The following is a 22,399-nucleotide window of genomic DNA, read 5'->3' on the forward strand; positions in this document are numbered from 1 at the left end:
TTATCCATTCGTCTGTCGATGGACATTTAGGCTGTTTCCATGTCCTGGCTGTTGTGAATAGTGCTGCAGTGAACATTGGGGTGCTTGTATCTTTTTGAACATTGGGGTGCTTGTATCTTTTTGAATGATGGTTTTCTCCAGATATATGCCCAGGAGTGGGATTGCTGGATTATATGGCAACTCTGTTTTTAGTTTTTTAAGGAATACTGCACTTAAAAAAAACAACTACTGCACCTGCTCCCTTCTCATTCTGTCCATCCCCTTTTCTAGGAATCATTTCCCAGGGATGTTGGGAGATTTAGAGTAGATATGTATAAAGGGCCAGGGCAGGGGGCAGGGTCTGGAATTTTACAGTACTTAATACGACTGTGGCTGTCGTTGAGATGTCAGTGCCCCGGTTTCATGGATGTGAACTTGGTTCTGGCTGCTGCGGCCGGGGGAGCAGAAAGACCAGTGGAATCCATGGCTAGGCTGGTACCCAGAGATGCTGGGGTAAAGATTGTTGAGAAAAGTGACCGCCTCTTGAATTTCTTGCTCAGAAGGTAGGAATGTCCACCCCCCCTACTTTTAAGTCCCTCGGATGAAGGACAGATGAGCCATTTTGATCTGTATGCTTCCTCCTTCAAATTGTTAACAAACGGACCTGTAGCCAGGATGGAAGTACTATCTATGGTGTACTCAGGAAATCTCCAGACGTTACAGCCATCTTCCCAAGAGCCCGGTGAAGGGGCTGTTACGATGTCCATTTCATAGATGGAGAGACCGAGGCTCAGTGCCTTGTCACAGAGCTGCCAGGTGGCCAAGTCGGGACTCGAATTCATGTATCTCAGACTTCGGCTCCTGGGCTTTTTTTTTACACACCATCCCACACCGCCACCCGATCTGCAAAAATACCCAGAGCTTCCGTCTCCTCCCCACTGCTTATCCTCATTTCTCTTCACGACTCACTCAAGGGATGATACTGATTCTTGTTCAGATGAGGTTAGAGAGGCTCTCTCCCATCCCCAGGTGGCTGCAGGGGGCCTTTTAAAAAGGGAGAACTACGGGCAGTGAGGGCTGCTGCTTCACTCGCTCTGCAGGGGAACCGGCTTGGATTTGTACGGGATGCCAGGGCTGGCTCAGTTTTCTAAAGCCCTAACTTTGCAGCATTCTTCAAGGGCCCCAGAGAGTTCCTTGTGCCATGAAATTTAGTTTGGAAACTTCAATAAAAAAGTCCCGAAGGAAACTGTCAATTAACGCATTTACACCGAAGCATCATACTTGGGAAAAACACCTTCAAAAGCCAACGCTGTTTTCCAACCATTAAAGAGTTTACGTGCAGCTTGGTTTCCATAGATACCTGAGGTAATGGCCCCCTTCCCCTCATTGAAGAGTGAGTGTCGCTTGATTTCTTTCTTTTTACCTTAGTCTTTCATACTTTTTCCCTCCATCCCCATTTATGAAAAAGAAAGATAACTAAATTGAAACCTGGCAGTGAGATCTGTCTGAGGAAGAGTTTGATTTATAAGCTCGGGGGGGGGGGGGGGGGCGGGGGTGTCTTCATTTTTGCTCCCCTAATACTTCACGGCTTCTGCAAATAGTGTTGCTACATACAAGGAAGAGATGGAGACTTTTCAGGTGATCAAATGAGTTCCCCATCAAACACATAAACGTATTCGAAAGGGAAAGGGCAATGGTCTGTTGAAGAGGGACTGAGCTTTGGGTGTAGGGAAGAGGTGTTTGTAAATAAAGTTTTATTGGAACACAGCCATGTTCACTGGGGTATGTGTTGTCTGTGGCTGTTTTCAGAACAACAGTGGCAGGTCTGAGTAGTTGTGACAGAGACCACAGGGCCTACAGAGCCTAAAGTATTTCGTCAGTCATCCTTGGCATACAGGAAAGAATTGGCGTTTGAGAGGCATTTAATGGTTTTGTCACTTTAGGCATGTGTTCATCTTGCTGTGACTGTTTCTGCATCTTTGCAACGGGAATGACTGACAGGGTCCTTTCTTAGGGTTGTGGGGACGTCAAGCCTCGAGCCCTGTGCTTGGTACGTAGTAGGGGAACAACAGATGTGAATTAGTATTTTTACTCCCAATTCTTTCAATAGAAAAACCCAAAGACGCCTCCCTGAAGATTCTAGAAGTCGTTTAGAGAAACCAAAGGAAAGTGTGTAAAAACCCAAACCACATAGTTGAGCCACTGTTCCTGGGTCCGGTGGATGCCCAGGTGCCTCTTTCCTGGCAGTAAGTGAGGGAGCCTAAGTGGGGGACCCTGTTGAGAGAGGAGAAGGCAAACAAAGGAAACCACAACAGTCTAGGAAGAAATCTTTAATTTCTATTCAGCTTTCAAGAGTTTGAGAGAGGTGGGGTTTTTTTTTTTTTTTTTTTCCTTTTAACAAACCACTTCAAGTACATGCCTTCAGATTATAAAAGTACCTGAAATTGCCTAGAATATTAGCATGCAGAGCTTGTTAGTATTTACATATATTTACAGAAGGAAGCAAGAGAAAGATCTACAGGTATTTACAGTCTACACAGGAGAAGAGAAAGGCGGCCTAATTGTATTTCCTAAAATACAGCAGGTGATGAGTACTCAGCACATGCATATTTGCACGATAGAATGCAATTTTAAAAAAAGAAAGACATACCTTTGTAACCTTCTATGCTAAGGTAATTTTGTGTGTGTGTGTGTGTGTGTGTGTGTGTGTGTGTGTTTTGTTTCTAGTCTATTTGCACCAAGTGCTTTAAAATGTTCCCTTGCACCGAGGCAGAATTATTTACCCCTGGCAATTAAAGCCACAGCATACGTGATCATTTCCCACTAACTGGCGACACGCTGCTGGTGAATGAAATACCTACTGTTTCTCCTCTACCCGTCGACCACTGTGACGAGGTCTGTCTGTGCAAAGGTAGTGCCTAAGGTCTCCCCGTTAATTATGGAAGTAATATAAATTTACATACGCTCTCCGCAGTATGTTCTAAATGAAATATCAACAAGGCCAGCGTCTTTGAGCCTGAGAAATGATCCGTCGCAGGGAGCCCTCTATGAAAAGGCACAAACCTAACGCAGACGTGCTTGACTTGAAACAGTGTGGCTGGACGCGGAGGGCGGAGGGCGGCCTGCCTGTGAGATCTGATCGTTGCAGACTCCGTTCTCTTAATTCGCTGCTGGAAGAGTTAAGAGTTCGTGAATATCTTACCACGAGGCCATGTGGCCTCATCAGAGAAGACCCTGTGGGTTTTATCCCCCCATCACCAATGCCTTTTCGGTACTAGGTCGTAGGCTCTCTCTGTGTCCTAGGTGTAAAGGAACCGTCAGCCTTAACAATGGCAACAAACAGCTTGTTTGTTTGTTTGGGGTTCGCCCGCTCACAAAAATGGTCAGCTCTAAGGTTTTCTATGAGAGCCAGCGTGGCAGGCCCACTCGGTGGTGCGATTCTGTGCAGAAGAAGGGAAGGGGGGAAGCTGTCTGTTTCACTTGTACTGTGAAGATACGCTTTGCGCCATTTTATTAGAACTGAACCCATTCATTCTGCCTGGCGATAACTTTAAAGGTTTATTTCAGTATACATGGCAAATACAGAGGCCTACATTTATATACAGTATACAGAGCTAGCTAGAACCAAGGTTAAAGAAGTAAAAACGTTTCAAATTAACACAAGCTAAATGCCTTCTTTGAGCTCTTAGGGACGCTCAATAGTCCTTCGGCACTAGTGTCCAGGTGGCCGGGTTGGAATATTTCAGGCATGGGCCATCGGATTTGTCCCAGGTGGAAGGATGATGCTTATTTTGGTGGCACGTTTCTAAGATCCTTCTGCTGAGCCATTGCAAAGTAACCCGTGGAAGAGTGGATACCCCAGTGCAGTTTTCCAGCCCAGCAAGGCAACTCCCTACTTGAAGAGCAATGTGGGCACCCCAGGCAGCATCAGCGCAGAATGCCCAGGGAATGCTTTCATGGATCTAACAGAGATGTTGTTACAGGTGTAACAACGTCCTCTCTTATTTTTAGTGAGAGCGTCTCTCCAGCCCAATCAGTTCTAGAACATCTTTCTTTGGTACCAAAGGAGGGTAGAACAGGCATCATTCCTTTTTCCTCCTTCCCTCCTTTGGAGGACCCCCCCACTCCACCAGAGCACGTCTAGAAATAACAGCAGGTCTCAGGACGATGAAATCAATCATGCTAAATGTTCCACCTTCACTCTTTTGAGACCAGCCATCAGTCTGTCACGGAACCCCTGCCACGTTTACGGCAAGAATTCTGGATCACAAAGGGGGTGTGAAAAGGGCCGCATTCATGTCAAGGGAAAAGTTCAGAACAGGTCAGCCAATTGAAAACACAGTCCTGAAAACCTCCCAGGGCCACGCTGCCCTGAAATGCTGCCGATGAGCATAAGCAAAAATCCCCTGGAGCCTTGCTGTCCGGAACAAACATGGCTCTGGACCTCTTTGGACGGTAGGGAGTGTCTGCCCACCCCTCCCCCAAACCTCAGGCCAGCAAAGACAAATCTGCTCTTCTGCCTTTAAAAGTCCTTTCCAGCTTTCCATCCTGAACCTCCTGGTCCCTGGGCTTGTTCCTGCAAAGATTGCTCAAGAGCATCACAGCCACCGTCCTCCCGACTTTCCAACTCATTCTGCCCTGGTCTTCAAGTCAGTCTCTTAAAACTGCTTAATGGTCTTGCTAGAGATTCATGGCTTTTGTCAAGGAGACTAGCATGGTCTTTGTAGCCTGATGTGGATTTGGGGGCATGATATTTGGGGCGCCTCAACTGCAAATAAGAAAGCCTCCATGTCATCGTGATTCTCCCCCAACGAAGATAGATGTGTGTGCACATCTGCTATGTGAAAGCTGTCCCACGTGTGCCCCTCAAACACCTGGCACTCAAACTGCCGTCTACTTTGTGGGGCTGTGCCCTGTGCCAGGACCCACTGCACTGATGATGGTGACGCGCTGGCATAGCCCATGGCTTAGCTCTCCTTCAGAGCAAGTGCCATCGAGCCCTGTGTCCCAGGGTCACCCAGGGAATGGTACTCCTTTACCTGCCACGGGACAGTCAGCTGAAAAGGAACCTCTGAGGCTTTCCAGATTTGGGATTCTCTTTAGCAAAGAAACTCTTTCCCTGAGGCAGGAGGTAGGTGGTAGGTACACATTCTCTTACGTCAGGCGATAAGATCTGCATGTAATCTAAATGGATTCTCCAGAACACTCTCGAAGACTTTTCCAGCCTCCTCAGTTAGAAACGAATACCCGCTTTCCCGACCCTCTTCACTTTTTCTGCTTGGGAAACTGAGTGGATTTCCCTTCTGTAATAAATGCTAAGAACAGCCTGTGAGTTAGCAAAACTCCCGAGGGCTATGAAGAAAGTTATATTACGATATCTACAAGAAGTTGTTGCAGGTACCTAAGCCTCTATTGTTTGGCGCCTTGGTTGTTTGGCGCCTTGGTTGTTTGGCGCCTTGATAGGAATCACTTACTTCTTAGGAATTAACTGGGGGAGGGCAGGAGAGGGAGGTGGATCATTTTCCTCTGCAAACCTGCTGTAACATGTCAGATGCTATCCTCCAAAAGACCATAGTCATTGTACACGTGTGTGAAGTTATAAGACGGAGATTGCTCGGGGTTTCGCTGGTTTTGATGCGGTTCCGTTCACGCTCTGAAAACAAGTCGATCGTCCAAGAGTAGTAGGTTCACAGCTGGTCACATCTGGCACCTGGAGGTGGCATTTTGAATCAGGTGATGATGGTTTTGTTAAGGGTCACTTGCCATTGGATCTTTCGAGGTGGCGCTGGGTCTTCACTTTTGTTTTTGTTAATCCTAATGGATATAATTTCCATTTAGTTCCCTGCCTAAATCAACAATGGGAAACTCTCCTCCCAGCATTTCTCAGGTGAGCACATGACAGCCCGTTTTTTAAAAATTAAACGTACAGCCCATCCATTTAACTTTCGGCCAGATGTGGCCTGGCTGAGAAGGGAAAGAGGACTCCTCCTAAGGTAGCTTCAGCCAAACGGGAGACACAGGGAACGGGCAGCCTGCAAATTTGTGTCGCGAGCTTGGGAAGGAGGTTTGGTACCGCATCGGTGCATGGATTCCGGAGGGTCAATCTGTGGGATGATCTGTGTGGCTTTGGACGAGCTGCTTTGAGCTCTGGTGCTAAGTAGGCTTCCCTGTAGATGGGGATGATGATTGCTCCTGGCTGGTAGAGCTGTGTGCGGGTTAGAATACGGTGCTTACGAAGCTTTCTGCACAGTGCCAGAGAATGGCTAGCTCCCAGCAGATGCTGGCCATCGTTACCACTTGAACAGCCCCGTATGCAGCGACTCACTAGAAAAGGTCGACAGTGTGGAGGAAAAGGGTCCTTTCCAGGCACGTTCTCTGTCGTCTCCCGTCTCACATCATTTTGGCGGAAGTTCGTATGTTAATTGATTTGCACTCATCCCACACCCAGGCAGGAGGGCCAGGGGTCGGTTGTGGTCACACCAGCAGGGAGGCCCTTGAGCCTCACGCCCGCATATAGCTGCATCGCTCTGCCAGCTAACATACAAACAGAATATGTGGCTCACCTGTCGCTTAAAAGATCGGGCTTCCCTGGCGGCGCAGTGGTTGAGAGTCCGCCTGCCGATGCAGGGGGACACGGGTTCGTGCCCCGGTCCGGGAAGATCCGCGTGCCGCGGAGCGGCTGGCCCGTGAGCCGTGGCCGCTGAGCCTGCGCGTCCGGAGCCTGTGCTCCGCGACGGGAGAAGGCCACGACAGTGAGAGGCCCTCGTACCGCAAAAAAAAAAAAAAAATATCGTTCTCAGATGGTGAGTAGGGAACACATAACCTTTTGGAGCAGCTTGCTTTGTTTTTTTCTCTCAAATCAGATTTAAACCGTCCTATTGCTGAGGAACAGCTCTGCTCAAGCACCTCAGTCTCAGGAGATGAACCCTGAGACACCGCGTCGCACCGTTTCCAGTAGGGTAGCTGAAAACTCTCTTTGGGGAGGGTTATTTGGAGACATGAAGAGACTGAGAGGGCGGCCATCTGTCCCACCTATGGCACCTGCATTCACTGCCCCATCTCCACCAAGGCTCCGGGGTAAATGATTCTGCTGTACTCACCGGGGCGTTGCATCAGTTCTGCATTTGGAAATTGTTTCCTTTGCCTCACAGACCCCAGATGAGTAACAGGGAAAGGCTTTGAGGGTTCGAAGAGGCACCTGTCTTCTCTTCCTGTGACACCTGCAAACTTCTTTGTCCCGGGAATTCAGCACAGTCGTCACTGCCCGCTTCCGGAAGGGCCGTTCTCCTTCCCCGCCCTTGGGGTTCCAAGTCCAGTGTAGGTTCTGTGCCGCCCCCCCTTTCTCAGCTCCACTTTCTGCATAGATGATTCACTCAGCATGTGCTGTGCCGTGTCCTGATGCCGATGTGTCTGTAGGAAAGCAATCTTAGAACATCTGCTATTCTCAAAATCATTGAATATACAGATATCCCATGGTAGTGTGTCTCCTTTTTTATGTGTCTGTCTCAGAGTCAAATGTATTTTAAGACGGGAATTTATCCTTTCTTTTTTAAAGCAGCATGCATTTTAAAAGTAGAGAAACCTGAAAACTAAACGTAATTGTGTAACATGTGTCCTTGTTAAAACGTAGGTTACATTAGAGTACCTACCAATGCATTACAAATAGTAACGTGGGTGGATTTTTCCTTAAGCCTAGATTGTTGATCAGAAACCCCTGTACCTTTCTCTTGCCAAGAGTGAATATCCATTTGGAGTCCGTGTGGACAGCTGCGCGTTGAGGGCCAGTGGTTAGCAAGTAAATGTTGATGAAACGTGGCTACGTCACCGTTTCGTCCCAACCAAGGGCTTTGGAAGGATGGATGATTTAGACCTCAGGGCCCCATAAATGAACAGTAACTGCTTTCTAACTCCCACCTTTCTGTAGTTGAAGACTGTGCCGCTCGTCCAACAAACGATTTCTGAAAGAGAACGATGAACCCCCCTTATTACCCAGATGCTCTTAATCCCAAACGAGAATCCTGGGTAATTGTACAGACGCTATAAAGATTGAGGGCGTAGTTCTCCTTTGGCAGCTCACAAATGTTTGACTAAATCAGAAAAGGCATTCAGGCGTGATTAAAGATTCTACTGGGCTTCCCAGAAATCCTCAGCCCCGTGCGATCCACACACACCCTAACTCACCGCCGCTGCTACGGGACAGAGTCGCCACCCCGGTTCCCCAGATCAGCAACGGCATGCAACCTCCAGGCTTCCCATGAATTTGTTCTTAAAAAATCACTGAGGGGAACCCACAGCTCCTGCTAGTGTTTATATATGTCAAGATATGGCTGTTATCGTATCACGACCGATCAGTAAGCAGCGGTGCCAACCAGCAGGGCAGATATTTTATATCAGAGTTGGTAACATCATTTCCTTGATAGGGCTCTTTCATTTTTTTCTGGATTACGGACTGATGCCCCCCCCCGCCACCCCCAGAGGTGGCACGAAAGTCATTTGATGGCGATGAAAGTGCTCTTTAAAAATTTTTCTTCTATCAATCAGTTTAAAAATGTTTTCTCTTGTATCAGCAGAACCAGCTTATTTACTAATGAGATTTCCTAATGTGGCTCCGTCTCACTCTGGTGATAGGCCGAAAAGCTGATGAGCCCCAAATTAGAACTCGTTATTAAACCGTCATCCCATCTGATCATATAAAGATGTCACTCAGAGGCTGCCATGGGTGCAGCTGAAAAGAGCATTCCCTGAGAAGCGGAAAGGGTCGCGGGGCTTGGGACGAAAAGAAAGATGCTGTCAGTCACTACTTCACCGTCCAGTCTCTCTCTTTGCCAAATGTGCACAGTTGATCTTCAGAGCGGAAGAGGTGGTCTTTGCTTTCAGGTGCCCTGCTGTATGTGTTCTTCTACAGAGTCAGCACTGCTGGCGATGAGATTTAAATTGTGTATTGCCCTGAGCCTGGGGGCAAAGGAATCAAAGCCAGCTCTTGATAAAAGATTGGGCTTTACTCAACTTGACGGTTGTCAGCACGGTAGCCAAGTGGCGGTTTACATGAAATGAGGGTCGATTCCAATTGCCTTCACATTCCGTGGAGGGAAAATGCATGCCCCCCCGGCTCCCTCATCAACTCGATTCTGAATCAACGTAAGCGCAGAATTCCTCTGCAAAAAATACCATTCCAACAATGCAAGAGAATGTGGCGTGGTTTCATTTTAGAATGTCAGAGGGGCAAAAGATTACACTGGGTTCGGAAGAATTCAGTTTGTTGCTTTCCCAAGTGGCCAACTTTGATCTTTTCTCAGGAGTTGGTGGAGCTGTGAGAGGCCAGTTTGTTGTGATGTATGGATGCTCACACTATAACCGCTCTGGGTGGGGGTTGAGGGAGCCTGGATTTAGGGATCAGCTGACTGGCTTCTCCCACCGCTTGAGAGCTGATGCCAAGGGCCCTGACCACTCTTTGGTGGTTTGGGCAGTTGCGAAGTAAAATGGAAATCGAAAACAGATATCCAGAAAATTATTCAAAAACACCATCTCCACCTGACATGTGCTAAGAATCGAAGCCAAGATGATATTTGCTTGGGTTGGCGAGATGAGCATCTCTACTCTTCCATTTGTCTTTAGAGAGGTGCTTTGCTTGCCTTTTTTTCCCCACATGGGACGCAGGGGCGTCAGATAAGCCACCGGAACTTCGTTAGATAAATGTGCTAAGCTAAAGGGTTATTAGGAATAATAATTCAGTGAAAGGAAATTTGGATGACATGGGCTCATGTCCATTAGACCTGAGCCACACAAATTGATTGGAAAAGAAACAGGTGAACCCAAGAAAATAAACAATTGGCTGTTTGGGGGGGTGGGCATGGGTGACAGGGCTGGGGAAATCACACACCGATTACTAGTTCGTTAAAGAGAAGTCACGCCAGGGGTTCAATTTTTGGACCAAAGGGCCTTGTCCAGTCAAGCAGCCCGTTGTTATCAGAACTCAGGCATCCCATTCCCATGCCACGCCACCCTCCTCTGCACAAGCATGTCACTTCAATGTATTTGACCACATGGTTTCCAGACAGATGCAATAAACGTCCCCCCGCCCCCCTGCAACAAAAAACCCCAAGTCTACTTTATAGAACTTCCCTACAATCATAATACCTTGAGACCTTGATTCTCAGAATGACCTCGGCTCCCGAGGGTTGTACGAAACAACCACGGTGAATGCAAACCAAACCCTATGGGGGGGGTGGAGGGGATGCTCTCCATTAAGCACGCTGCTTGGGCACAGGTTAAACCCTGTAGGGGGAGAAAAAGAGTAAGCTTTGGGTGGGGATGGAAACTCATTTCCTGCAGTTAGACGTCCTTAACGTTTTCCTAATGTTTGACCTTACCACCCCCCCCCCCCCCCCCCGTTATCTTTCTCCATTCTCCCCTGCCTCCCACCCCCTTCTCTGTCAACTGTAATTAAGTTGATGCAGCAAGGGCTGTGACGCACGTAACTGATCACGAGACGCCGGGATAAACCGTATTGGTTTCAAATGAGAGCCGTGCCGACGGTGTTCCCCCTACAGCACACCAGCCGATTATTCTTAAGTTATGGCTTTTGCAAAAGCAAAGTGATTTCTTGCCCTCTCTCCAGCATCCCCTGACAGTATTCTGTCAGCCCGGATGATAGGGTGCCCCATCGGCACCCACGTCCCTAGCCACCAGCGCCAATTGCTACTCAAAAGGTCACCGGAAGTGATCAATTGCACTCCATTACAACTTGCATTTTGAAGGGGGCTGGGAGGGACATGGGTCCCCCCCCCCCCCCAAGCCACCTGTCCCATTGCAAGTAGGGGCTGAATAGGACACTTCTAAAAAGGTTTCCGGATAAGGATAAATTCACCAACGTGTCTTGTGTCTGCATGAGGCATGTGTGATGGTGGGGAATGTGTGTATACGTGTGTCTCAAACATTTTAACACAGCATCACAAACCCCTTCCTCTAGCAGCCCCATGGGCAACGAATAAGGAAAAATCTGGCACCAGTCCCGCTTGGTTTGCTACCTGATGGGCCATGATTAGCGTGGTTGCTTTAGTTCAGAGAGAAGTTTCCAGAAACTTCTCGGTGTCAAATGACATGCGTTGAGAAGTGAGGGAGTTGGATGAACTTGTTCTCGCGTGTTCAAAAGGATCCCATCCTCTTCTCGTTGCTCAGAAGAGACACCTGATGTGATTAACTGATAGACGTGTAGTCTGTTTTCAAAGCCTTTTCCTATATGAGGTGTAAAAAGTCACGCTGGCTTTACGAGCGGAGTTTATGAACTCGTTTTCCCTGGATGGTCCCATCGTACCTTTAACAAACAGTCACGTGCTTTGAGTTCGGTACGCTCGGCCGTGCTGAGATCCAGATGCATCTGAACCAGGCAGGGAGAGACTCTTGCTCTTTCCCAGTTAGAAGAAAATCTTCCCATCACCTCTTTTCTTAAAAAAATAACGTTCCGTGGTCTTTGTTCTTTGCTTTCCAGCAACAAGGAGCCGCCACCACAGTCTTCTGTGCTGCCGCTCCAGAACTGGAGGGTCTGGGAGGGATGTACTTCAACAGCTGCTGCCGCTGCATGCCCTCGACGGAAGCCCAGAGCGAAGACACGGCCCGGGCCCTGTGGGCGCTCAGCGAGAGGCTGATCCAGGAAGGACTTGGCAGCCCATCCGGCTAAGTGGGCGCTCGGCAAGGATCGGCGCACGTGCCCACCATGCGTGAGTGCTCGGACGTAACTGCCAACGCCGGACCCCTTCCAACTTATCATGCCAGGGCTTTCCATGTCCCTCCGACCCAGATCCGCTAGAGTCAAGGATATAAGAGTCGTCACAATGTGCGAAAAATGTTTGTTAGGTACCCGTGGGAAGCGGGGAATTCTGGGGGTAAAGGGACAATACGTCTTTTCTGGGGCTGGGTCAGGCCTGGGTCCCTCTGCTCCCCCGGTGATGGCCCGTTTGTTTGAAAGTGAAGCTTAGTTGCTCGGTAGGCTCTTCGTCTCACGGTGTAGGACAGCCTGGTGCCCCACTCCCCCGCCCCAGGCGCAGCCTCCATGGCCACACTGTAGCCAGGAGCTGCCTTTTTCTTATTTAGGGAAGAAAAAAGGCCAGTGTCTTTTCTTCGCTGCGCTGATCCAGGAGATAACTTCAGCCTGCTCAAGTCGGAGTGGCCTTGGCAACTACTGGAGAGAGGACCCTCTGAACCTTGTTCCAGCCGGGACGGAGGTGACACTTAGAAGAAGTGGGTGGGATAGTCACAATTACTGGGTCGCCAAGTACTGGTCCACCAACTCCCCGGCCAAAGCTATGCAAAAGATTCTTTAGCGACTGTAACAGACACATTTTGTAAATCAATTCCCTAGATACCTTGACAGGCAGGAAAGGAAGTCCTGCGCCATTACAGGATATTTTGGGGATGGGGCATAAAAAGCTGTTCCCTCCATCCTTCACTCACAGTTTTGGGAAACAACGCCATCGCTGAGGTGCACAGCCCCTCAGTGTTCAGCACCCTGCTTCAGTGTCCTCTTGTTCCTCTCATCCTACGCTTAATAAAAGAACATGCTTGAATAGTATCACCTGAAGTTTTCTTGTCTTGTTCCTTTAAATGTTTGTTTCAGTTTTGTTTTTTGTCTTGTTTTGTTTTTTTAGAAAAGCAATCTAGAGGAAAAATAAAGCGCTTCTTGTAGACGCCAGAAAAAACACCATTCTCGTTTCTTCTCTGAGTTTTGTTTTGTTTTTGTGCTTTGTGGCTGTCTGCGGGCCGAGGTGTCTCACGCAATTAGCATGCCAGCATCATATTTTCTGTTGAAGAGAGAGAGAAAAAGAAAAATGACTATCACTTAATTTCACCTTAAGAGGTTTTGTTATCATGGATCGTGGATCATTTCAGTCCCTCGATGGTTTGTTCCCCCTGTAACTACCAAGTCCTTGGTGATTAGAAACCATCCCTACTTAGGAGAATAGGGGGGTGGTTTGGAGGCTCTTCCCCACTCATCCTGTTATCACTTACTCTGTGGTTTCCAGGCCATTCCTGCAGGGATGTAAGAAAGGCCACTTTGGCAAGGTGGAGAGAAAGCTTTTGCTGAAATACCAGGAAGGTGGGGGCAGGGGGTGTGTGCCACTGTTCCTCCTCTCGACAGTGGCAGCTTCAGCCCAGACAACGTCATGAATTTCTGGGCCTCTGGCTCCGGGGTCAGTCTAACACCAGTGCTTTCCAGTGGTCCACAGCCTGGCTACGTCCTCCCAGCTGGCTATATTTGCCCTTCACAAAATCCTTACCGTCACAGCGCCTTTCAAACTATGCATCAGATAATGTCACTTTTCTGGTCCAGACCCTCCAGTGCTTCTGCAGTAGACTATTTGCAAACGTGGCCATGGTAATTCTCCTCCCAGTCTCCACACCTTGGGTGGTCCTCTCGCTAACTCTGGCCTTGGCCACATGACTTGCTTTGGCCAATTTAAAATGTGCTTGTGCGCTGGGCTTGCCCTTTCTTGTTGCTCTTTGGAGTCCTGCAACCACCATCCTATGAATGGGCCTGGGTTAACCGGCTGGACAAAAATGCGAGCCACATGGACGCTCCCCAAACCGACAGCAGACTACTCATTCATTAGACGTGCAAGCGAGGCCATCCCAGACCATGTAGCCCCAGCCAGGCCAACCCAGATGAGAAGAAATACCCCAGTCCACCCAGAGAACTGCAAGAAGTATGTCTGTCATGTTAACCCACAAAGCTTCAGGATGACTTGTCACACAGCAAACACTAACCGATACAACTGCTCATCTCACTGACTAAAGTCCAAATTTTTTTTTTTTTTTTTTTTTTTTTTTTTTCACCATAGTCAGTCAAGGAGTTCTCCCATAATCTGGTCCACAGCAGACTTTCTGATTTCATGTTCTAGCATCTTCTCTTCATTCACTACATTTCGCCACGCTAGCCTTCTTGTTCTCCTGAAATAAGCCAAGCAACCTCCCTGCTCAAGGACTTTATACTTGCTGTTGCCTCTGCTGAATTGCTTTCCTGCCAGAGACCTGCATGGCTTCTTCCCGCACTGCCTTCTGCTTTCCCCCTTTCTGATGAGGTGACATTCTGGCCACCGCATTCACAGGGGCACCCCATCTGCCCACCCCTCCCCTTTATTTTTCTCCACACCGCTTAATACTATCGGACAAGTTATAGGTCTGTCTATTTACTACTTTCTCTCTCCACCTCCTATAATATGAACTCCCTGAGATTTGTCTGTTTTGTTCACAACTGTGGCCCCCGTGCCTTGAACTATTCCTGTTATACAGAAGGTGCTTAATAAATGACCTTTGAAGGAAAAGACGATTCTTGGTGACTGAGCATTACATCCACGAAAATAATTCCCATCCTTGTGAGAACGCACACAAGCCACCCACTGTGCCGGGCGGGCTGCAAAATTACGTCTAATGTGACCAAGGTCCTCCCAGGCAGCCTCCTCTTCCCGTCTTATGGATAAAGAATCTGAGGCCAAGAGGTTTCATAACTTGCCACTGTCCACAGAGCTCATAAATGATAGAGCTGCTCTTCACACCCAGGCCTGTTTCTTTTCAAAGTTACACACTTCCCTGCACCAAGGCCACCGATCCTTCAAGAAGCTGAGAGTGTCCTTTCCAATAGGAGGCACCGTTTTAACATCTCAGGCTGAGCGGAGAAGTGACATTACGGGTCTGACTGTAGCTCAGCATCAGGAATTTGGTGAAGGGGGAGTCAAGCCACGGCACAAAAGATGTCAGAGTCTCCTCAGGCAAGGTTATGTTCAAAATATCAGAGAACCAGGGGAGCATCTCCTGCTGCCTCCTTGCACCGTTAAGGCCTTTGTGCTGATGCCCATATGAATCCTGCATCAGGAGGTAAGATGATGCGTGAGGGAACTTGACCAGGGGAGGGAAGCGTTCGCCTCAATCAAGAAGCTCCCCTAAACCTTCCCACACTGTTGGTGGGATGCGGATTGGTGCAGCCACTATGGAGAACAGTATGGAGGTTCCTCAAAAAACTGAAAATAAAGTCGCCATATGATCCAGCAACCCCACTCCTGGGCATATACCCAGACCAAACCGTAATTCGGAAAGATACACGCGCCCCAGTGTTCACTGAAGCACTGTTCACAATAGCCGAGACACGGAAGGAACCTAAATGTCCATCAACAGAGGAATGGATAGAGAAGATGAGGTACATGTATACAATGGAATACTACTCGGCCATAAACAAGAACGAAGTAATGCCATTTGCAGCAACATGGATGCAACCAGAGATTATCATACTAAGTGAAGTAAGCCAAACAGAGAAAGGCAAATATCCTATCAGTTACACGTGGAATCTGAAATATGATACCAATGAACTTACTTACAAAACAGACTCACAGAGAAACCAAACTTATGGTTACCAAAGGGGAAAAGAGGATGGGGTAGGAGAGATAAATTAGGAGTTTGGGATTAGCATATACAAACTACTGTATATAAAATAGATAAACAACAAGGTCTTACTGTATAGCACAGGGAACTATATTCAATGTCTTGTAATAAACTGTAATGGAAAAGAATATGAAAAAGAATACATAGATCTGAATCAGCTTGCTATAGACCGAAAACTAACACAACATTACAAAGTAACTATACTTCAGTTTAAAAAAAAAAGAAGGTCCCTAAGTCAGACTAAGTCTTCATACAATCATCCATCCAACAAACATACACGGAGTGCCACATTATGGAAATTCAAAGTTTAGGTTAACACCCCTACCATAGTTAGAGCTATAAAAAAATTTATATCCTGGGTCAATAGGAGTCTTCACAGTACACAGGTCCTAATCAACTTTACCAATACTTCTCCAGGTTACTTGATAAACAGAGAGCTCAGAACAAAAACCAGGCCTCCTCTTACCCGTTATGCCCTGAATCCACCCAGTCAGACGGCGCCAGTCCCTGTGGTGCATTGCTCCTGCCAGATGCATCTTACTCTTTGGCTGATTCTGTGGGGCAATTCCTGGACAGGTGAGCAAGTGGGTAGCATAAAAAGCCTCATTCCTTTGTTAGCTTATTCTAAATCCAGGACTACTGCTCACCATCTGTCATGATATACATATATAGTGTATATATATATATATATATATATATACACACACACACACACACACACACACACACACACACACACGTAATATATATGTAATATATACCTAGTTTTCCATCATCACTACCACTATTTGCAGGTACTATTTATTGAGCGTCTACTATGTGCCAGTTGCCAGTCTGGGCAAATCACACCCACCTTCTTATTTTATGCTCAGATGATAAGCATAAAATAAGTGACCTTTCTGTGGTCCCCTAGCTGGTAAGCAGCAGAGTCAGCCCCTGAATACAGGGCCATCGCCTCCAGGTCCATGTGCCTCCCACCGCATCCCACTGTTTAAAGGACGGCCTGTAGACCACCGGTAGACATATAAATAAATGTATACAATGGGTGAATTATTCACGAAGGAAGACTCTTAGGCTTCCTATCCAAGCCTGGGATCTGCTTCGACTCCTGGTGCCTCACGTCTGGTATAAACTCTACGAATTCTGTCCATGCTGTTTACCCAGCAATATTGGCTTCAGCCCCGTACACCTTTTCTCCTGTTCTGGTTGTAAACAGGTCTGCACCTGGCCGCCTTTCCCCTGGGTTTATTAGCCTCTGATGGACTCAATGTCCAGAGTCCTCCACCACCGCCCCAGGGCCACAGAATCCACTCAGGACAGGAAGAGGGAGCCAGAGTTTCTATCGTCATTTTCCCTGTGTCTTTAAAGCCCAAAGGCTGCCGGTTTCCACTTTCACGGCTGATGAAGGGAGACCTTTCTGCCACTTTTCAATAGGAAACAGGAAACTGAAGCGTCCCCGGCAATGACTGAAGCTGTGGCTTGTGGTTTTGCTCTTTAAAATGGGGTGATGGGTGGTTTTGTTTTGAACTTCCATGAAGGAGGCCCGATTACTTTCATTAAGGTCAGCGCTGGGCCGGAAAGCCTTGGCTCACAAAATGGCTGCCCGTTCGGGTCACCAGCAGGTACCATTTGGAGACGTTCACATTTTTTTTAAAAAAGCACCTAAAATAGCGACATTTCTTTTACCCTGCTAGCTTTTTGTGCCTCTCCGCATATCCAAACTAGTTGGAATTCATTTTAGAATAATAAATAATATCACATAATATCCACATGACGACTGAAAAAACTTCTCTGAGTTCTGTCTACTTGACGAGATGCTACACTAACGATAAAGGTGAATTTTAAAAAGGAAAACGACAGGCTCAAATACCACTATCCTAACAGAGATTTTCATCTCTGTTCATTACCTTTCAGGGCTTCATACTATTTGGTTTCATGCCCTTCTTTTTATCTCCTCCCCCCCCCCCGCCAATTATCTCCTTTCTCAGTTTTCAGTTATTTTAATGGATGCCTCATATATAGTCCTGCTGGTGGGCCATCGTTCGGAAACTCCTACTCTGGGATATCCAGGTAATTTCTAGTTTTTGCTGTTAGAACTAACAGCTCCATTAGCATCTTCATGCACACAGCTTTTTCCTTCTATTAATTTTCCTCCCCAGCATACATCTGCATCCCTGAAACTCTAAGAGTTCTTCTTTGACTTTTGCTGGAAGGGAAGCAGAAGGTATATATTTCTGGGTTTTTGGTTTTCTTTTTTTTTGGTTCAGTTTTTACAACCTCATCAGCATTGGGTGTTGCTATTTAATTTTTTTTTTTAACATTTTAACATTTTAACTTCCTATTGTCACAATCTATAACTATTTATATAAAATGCCCCCAAGCAGCCAGCCTCCTTATTTAAAGTATAAGCATTTTGTCTCTCATTTTCCCACTGGACCAAGTTCACAGTTTTAATTAGAATGGAAATTCCGAGGTGAGTCTACATTCGGTTTGGGTAGAAAAAATCAGTTCAGCCATGTCACTACATCTTTACCACATTACTCAATCAGTAAATGTCCTGCCTTTTTTTTTTTTTTTACCTTTTCAATCACCAACTGTAGCACAACATGGACCCCATGTGAATGCCAGGCAAAGACCAAAACCAACACCTAAGTCCCTTTGGTTCATTCTGGCTTATGTACTTACCCCCCTAGCTGAAGTGCTGTCTGCTTTCATGAGATGTGCCACACCACTCAGAAAGACTGTCTTCCTTCTAAACTGATCTGTTCACAAGGCCATGCCCTGCTGTATCTTAGGTGTAAGAGAATAAAGGTTTCCTTTAATTTTTGAAATAGGTCCATGCAAATAGAGGCTCTCCATCATTCATTCAGGTTAAAGAGGCTCCGTGCCTTCCTCCAACTCTCCCGGTTTTATTTGAGGTTCACAAGGGGCTCGTTCTTTCACTTTGGAATCATGACAGTTTCTCGTCTGATGCTGGGGACCTTAGGTGAGAAAGTCCACTTTGGTCAAGTATCATGTCCTGAGTCCTTACCAATACTTTGTGCAAAACACTTAACTGAAATGCTGTTTTTGGTCATTTAAATCTCACGAGTTTTGAACTAAATGTCACTGTCCCCTTTTTACCAGTGAGGAAAATATTTCAATCCTGGGGCCACCACTTCCTGTGTGATGTTGTCCCAGTAACTTAACCTCTCTGAGCTCCTATGTCCCAACCCCACGATACACTCGTGGTTTCTCTTACCCCTCCAACTTCATCTCCCCCTTGTTTTACTTTCTATATACACAATTGGTTAGATTCCTCTAAGCTGAACAAGTGTGAGTTCGTTAGTGATCTACCCGAATATAGTTTTATTCTTTCTCTATATCCTTGAAAGATGACTTATGAGATTGCTTCAGGGGAAAAAAGTCTATCATTGTACTTAAATACAGTTGATCTTAGAAATAATTTTCTATTCTACAAAATGTACTGCTGTTTGCTGTTTTTATTGGAAAGTTAAAATGTATGCTCAGCATTTAAACTTGGGGGAAAACATCAGAAAAACAAATATTCCCAAAGTCCCACCCCTCAGAGACAACCACTGTAAATGTTCTGATATATGACCTTTCACACTTTTTATAAATGCATTTTAAAATTTACTTGCATCTTTGCAGCTTCAGTTTTATATAGCTGTGATTATACTCTATACACAGTTTTATATATTTTAAGTTGAGTACATTCTTGATACATCTTTTAATACCTTTATGATCCTGCATTCAGTAAACAGGTATACCATAGTAACCTTTACTGTTATTGGACAGTTAGGGTTCCCCCATTACTGTATTTTCATTAGTATCATGCTTTAATAAATATAATTGTGTAAGATCGGGGGAGACTAGTTTAATTATTTTCTTAACGTGGATTCCAAAGAGGATGTAAGGTCAAACAATATGGGAATTTTTAAGGCTCTGGGTACCTACTGTCAAGAAACCTTTTCTGGGCTGCCCATGTGGCTAGTTTTCATACCTGCCAAGAGTATTCTTGGAGAAGAGCAGGTGTGCTTTTACCCACTTGCTGCGGACCCGTGTATTTTCCCCAGATACTCTGCCCATCCGGTGTCTGGCAGCATTGATCTCAGGGCTGCCTATGCAAGTTCCCGGGTATAGAAAACTCTTTCCCTCTGGAACCAAGACAGAAGAGGGCAGGAGCCTTGTGTCAGCGAAATAAAAAAGGGCTGAATGCGAAAGAATCAAGCTAAACTTTGGGTCAGCTGGTTTTGCCAGCCTTTGAAGATGCTATAGTGTTCATTGTTCAGCTGCCTCGGAACCTACTGAGAAAGTTTGAAGACCTTCTTGGCCACGATGGTAAATGTTCAGAATTCTCGGCCCGGTTTGCTGAGGCAGGGCTGGCCCTTAGACTTGGTCTTGGGGAATTTTACCTGGTGTGGCCTAGATTTGAAGGACCTGATGATGAAGCCCTTGCTTTTCACTCTTATTAGTGGCTGCTTTCAAGCTCATTTCAGGGAGAGAGGCTGAGCAGTTTCTTCCCAGATGATTTAGGAAAAATTTCAGTCAGACCATCCTGTTTCCTGAGCTAGATTCCAGAACCTTCTAGAAGCCTGCCTAAATCTCCCTAAATATTCCCAAAGCCTTCACAGCTTCAGTCAAAACATAGAAGTACATGACATGGACAAAACCAACACACATACACACACGCACACACACACACATATATACATACACACATATATATAAAATCTCAATGTAACAATGGTATTATTAGTACTATTTTAAATGAAATATTAAATAAAATCACAATGACATGATTAATAATGCAAACGAGACACCTGGACTTAGAAATTCAAGTTATAAATTTTCGAACTCTAGAGCAGGGCATTTCTCCCAGCCGGCACAGATGACAGGAGTGTATGTGACTGTGTATATGTGTGTGTGTGTATAGACGTGTCAGGAGTTTTGGAATTCAAAAACTCCATTAACATACTAATGGATCAGAGAAGTCTTGTTATTAAAAACAAACTATTTAACTGGGCTTCATTTCAAACCCTTTGGACACAGGCCACTGTTTCTTTTAAGATACCTGTTTGTTAACGGAAATGGTATTGTCCTCCAGGACAAAGAGAAATATTTTTCTTAAAGCCATGATAATTCACAATAATATCAGTCATAGCCTGATATCAATTTAAATGTCCGGCAGCTGCGGTCAGGACTTTCTGACTCCCATGATGCCGTGGAAGAAATTCACTTGACTGAAATGATGTTTTTAACATACTAGGTGCAAAATGTAGGTTACAAAAGAGTCTGTAGGGTATGATCCTGTTTTGTTCAACAAATATATATCCGTGTTTCTGTGCACGTCAATTCTGTACTGAGAGAAAGAACTGTAAGGTGTTAATAACGGTGATCTCTGGGCAGAGGAAATGGAGTTGCCTTTTTTTCTTTATGCCTATCCGTATTTCCCGCATTTTCTACAAGGGAAGTATGCCGTATTACATTCTAAAAAATAAAAGTTATAAAAACAACGACAGAACACGCCAACGCTTATAAAACGTGCCCAGCTGCCTCTGTAAGCATTCTTGTACAGCTGTGGGCTGACTCGAGTCCAGTAATTGATCCTCCAGAAGGTTCTCTTGGGCTGACTCACTGACACCAACGAAATGGCTTTCAAGTTCCATGGGAACAGAGTGGGGAATTTGAGGGCGGCATCTCACAAAGTAAAGTACACTTGAAAGATACAAGCAGGTAGATTATATGGGGTCAATGGATAGTTGTAGGTAACTGGGCGGTTGTGTGAATTACACCTTCCATTGCGGTGGGTGTACAAACACCACCTCCCCGTGGCTTGGGCCAGGTGAGTTTTCCACAAGAGCCTTTCCTCCGCGGCAGTTTGACGTGTTGCCAAGGTCGGAGTAACTCTTACCTCCCCACCTCAGTGCCCTCCTATTAACCTTGAGCACTCACACCCGGCTCGTGCAGAACCCAGACCGTGGATGGACGCCGAGTCCCTTTCCACTTTTTTATTACTGCTTGCTAGAAGTCTGAACCAAATGATAAATGGAAGTATTGATTTTGTTTACCTACTTGACCTCTGCTAATGTAAAGTTTTAAGAAAACATATTGTTAGAAAAGTAAAGTTATATGTCTTCTACTATTCTAAATAAATATACTCGTCAAAAAACCTTAAAAGAAATATTTACATGTCCAAAGAAGACACAGAGATCGCCAAAAAGCCCGTGAAAAGATGCTCGACATGACTAATTATCAGACACACGCAAATCAAAATTACGAGGTGTCACCTCACACCAGTCAGAACGGCCATCACCAAAAAGGTTACAAACAATAAATGCTACAGAAGGTGTGGAGTAAAGGGAACCCTCCTACACTGTAGATGGGAATGTAAATTGGTACAACCATTATGGAGAACAGTAAGGAGGTTCCTTAAAAAACGAAAACTAGAACTACCATATGATCCAGCAATCTCATTCCTGGGCATATATCCAGAGAAAACTCTAATTCGAAAAGATACATGCGCCCCAATGTTCATAGCAGCACTATTTACAATAGCCAAGACATGGAAGCAACCTAAATGTCTGTCACGAGAGGAATAGATAAAGAAGATGTGGTACAGATATACAGTGGAGTATTACTCACCATAAAAAAGAAGGAAATAATGACATGTGCAGCCACATGGATGGGCCTAGCGATTATCGTACTAAGTAACTCAGACAAAGACAAATAGCATACGATAATGTTTATATGTGGAATCTAAAAAAACGACGCAGATGAACTTATTTTACAAAACAGAAATAGAGTCACAGAGGTAGAAAATAAACTTACAGTCACCAGAGGGGAAACAGGGGGAGGGATAAGTTGGGAGATTGGGATTGACATATACACACTACTCTATATAAAATAGAGAACTAATAAGGACCCACTGTATAGCACGGGAAACTCTACTCAATACTCTGTAGTGACCTACACGGGAAAAGAATCTAAA

The 22,399-nt window shown here is 45.9% G+C and overlaps 1 protein-coding gene across 3 annotated transcripts in view; it reads left to right on the plus strand.

Annotated features, from left to right (window-relative positions):
- The window catches only part of WWOX (WW domain containing oxidoreductase), a 995,315-nt gene extending 982,768 nt beyond the window's left edge, over positions 1-12,547 (plus strand). For 2 of the 3 annotated variants that reach the window (XM_032614393.1, XM_032614397.1), the window contains one exon: positions 11,468-12,547. In XM_032614393.1, the coding sequence (XP_032470284.1) occupies positions 11,468-11,656 (189 nt within the window). In that variant the 3' untranslated portion in view covers positions 11,657-12,547. The remainder of the gene's footprint in view (positions 1-11,467) is intronic. The other variant, XM_032614394.1, reaches the window with a different exon arrangement.
- The last annotated feature ends 9,852 nt before the right edge of the window (positions 12,548-22,399 follow it).

The sequence above is a fragment of the Phocoena sinus genome, chromosome 19, assembly GCF_008692025.1.
Source record: "Phocoena sinus isolate mPhoSin1 chromosome 19, mPhoSin1.pri, whole genome shotgun sequence".
Classification (NCBI taxonomy): Eukaryota; Metazoa; Chordata; class Mammalia; order Artiodactyla; family Phocoenidae; genus Phocoena; species Phocoena sinus.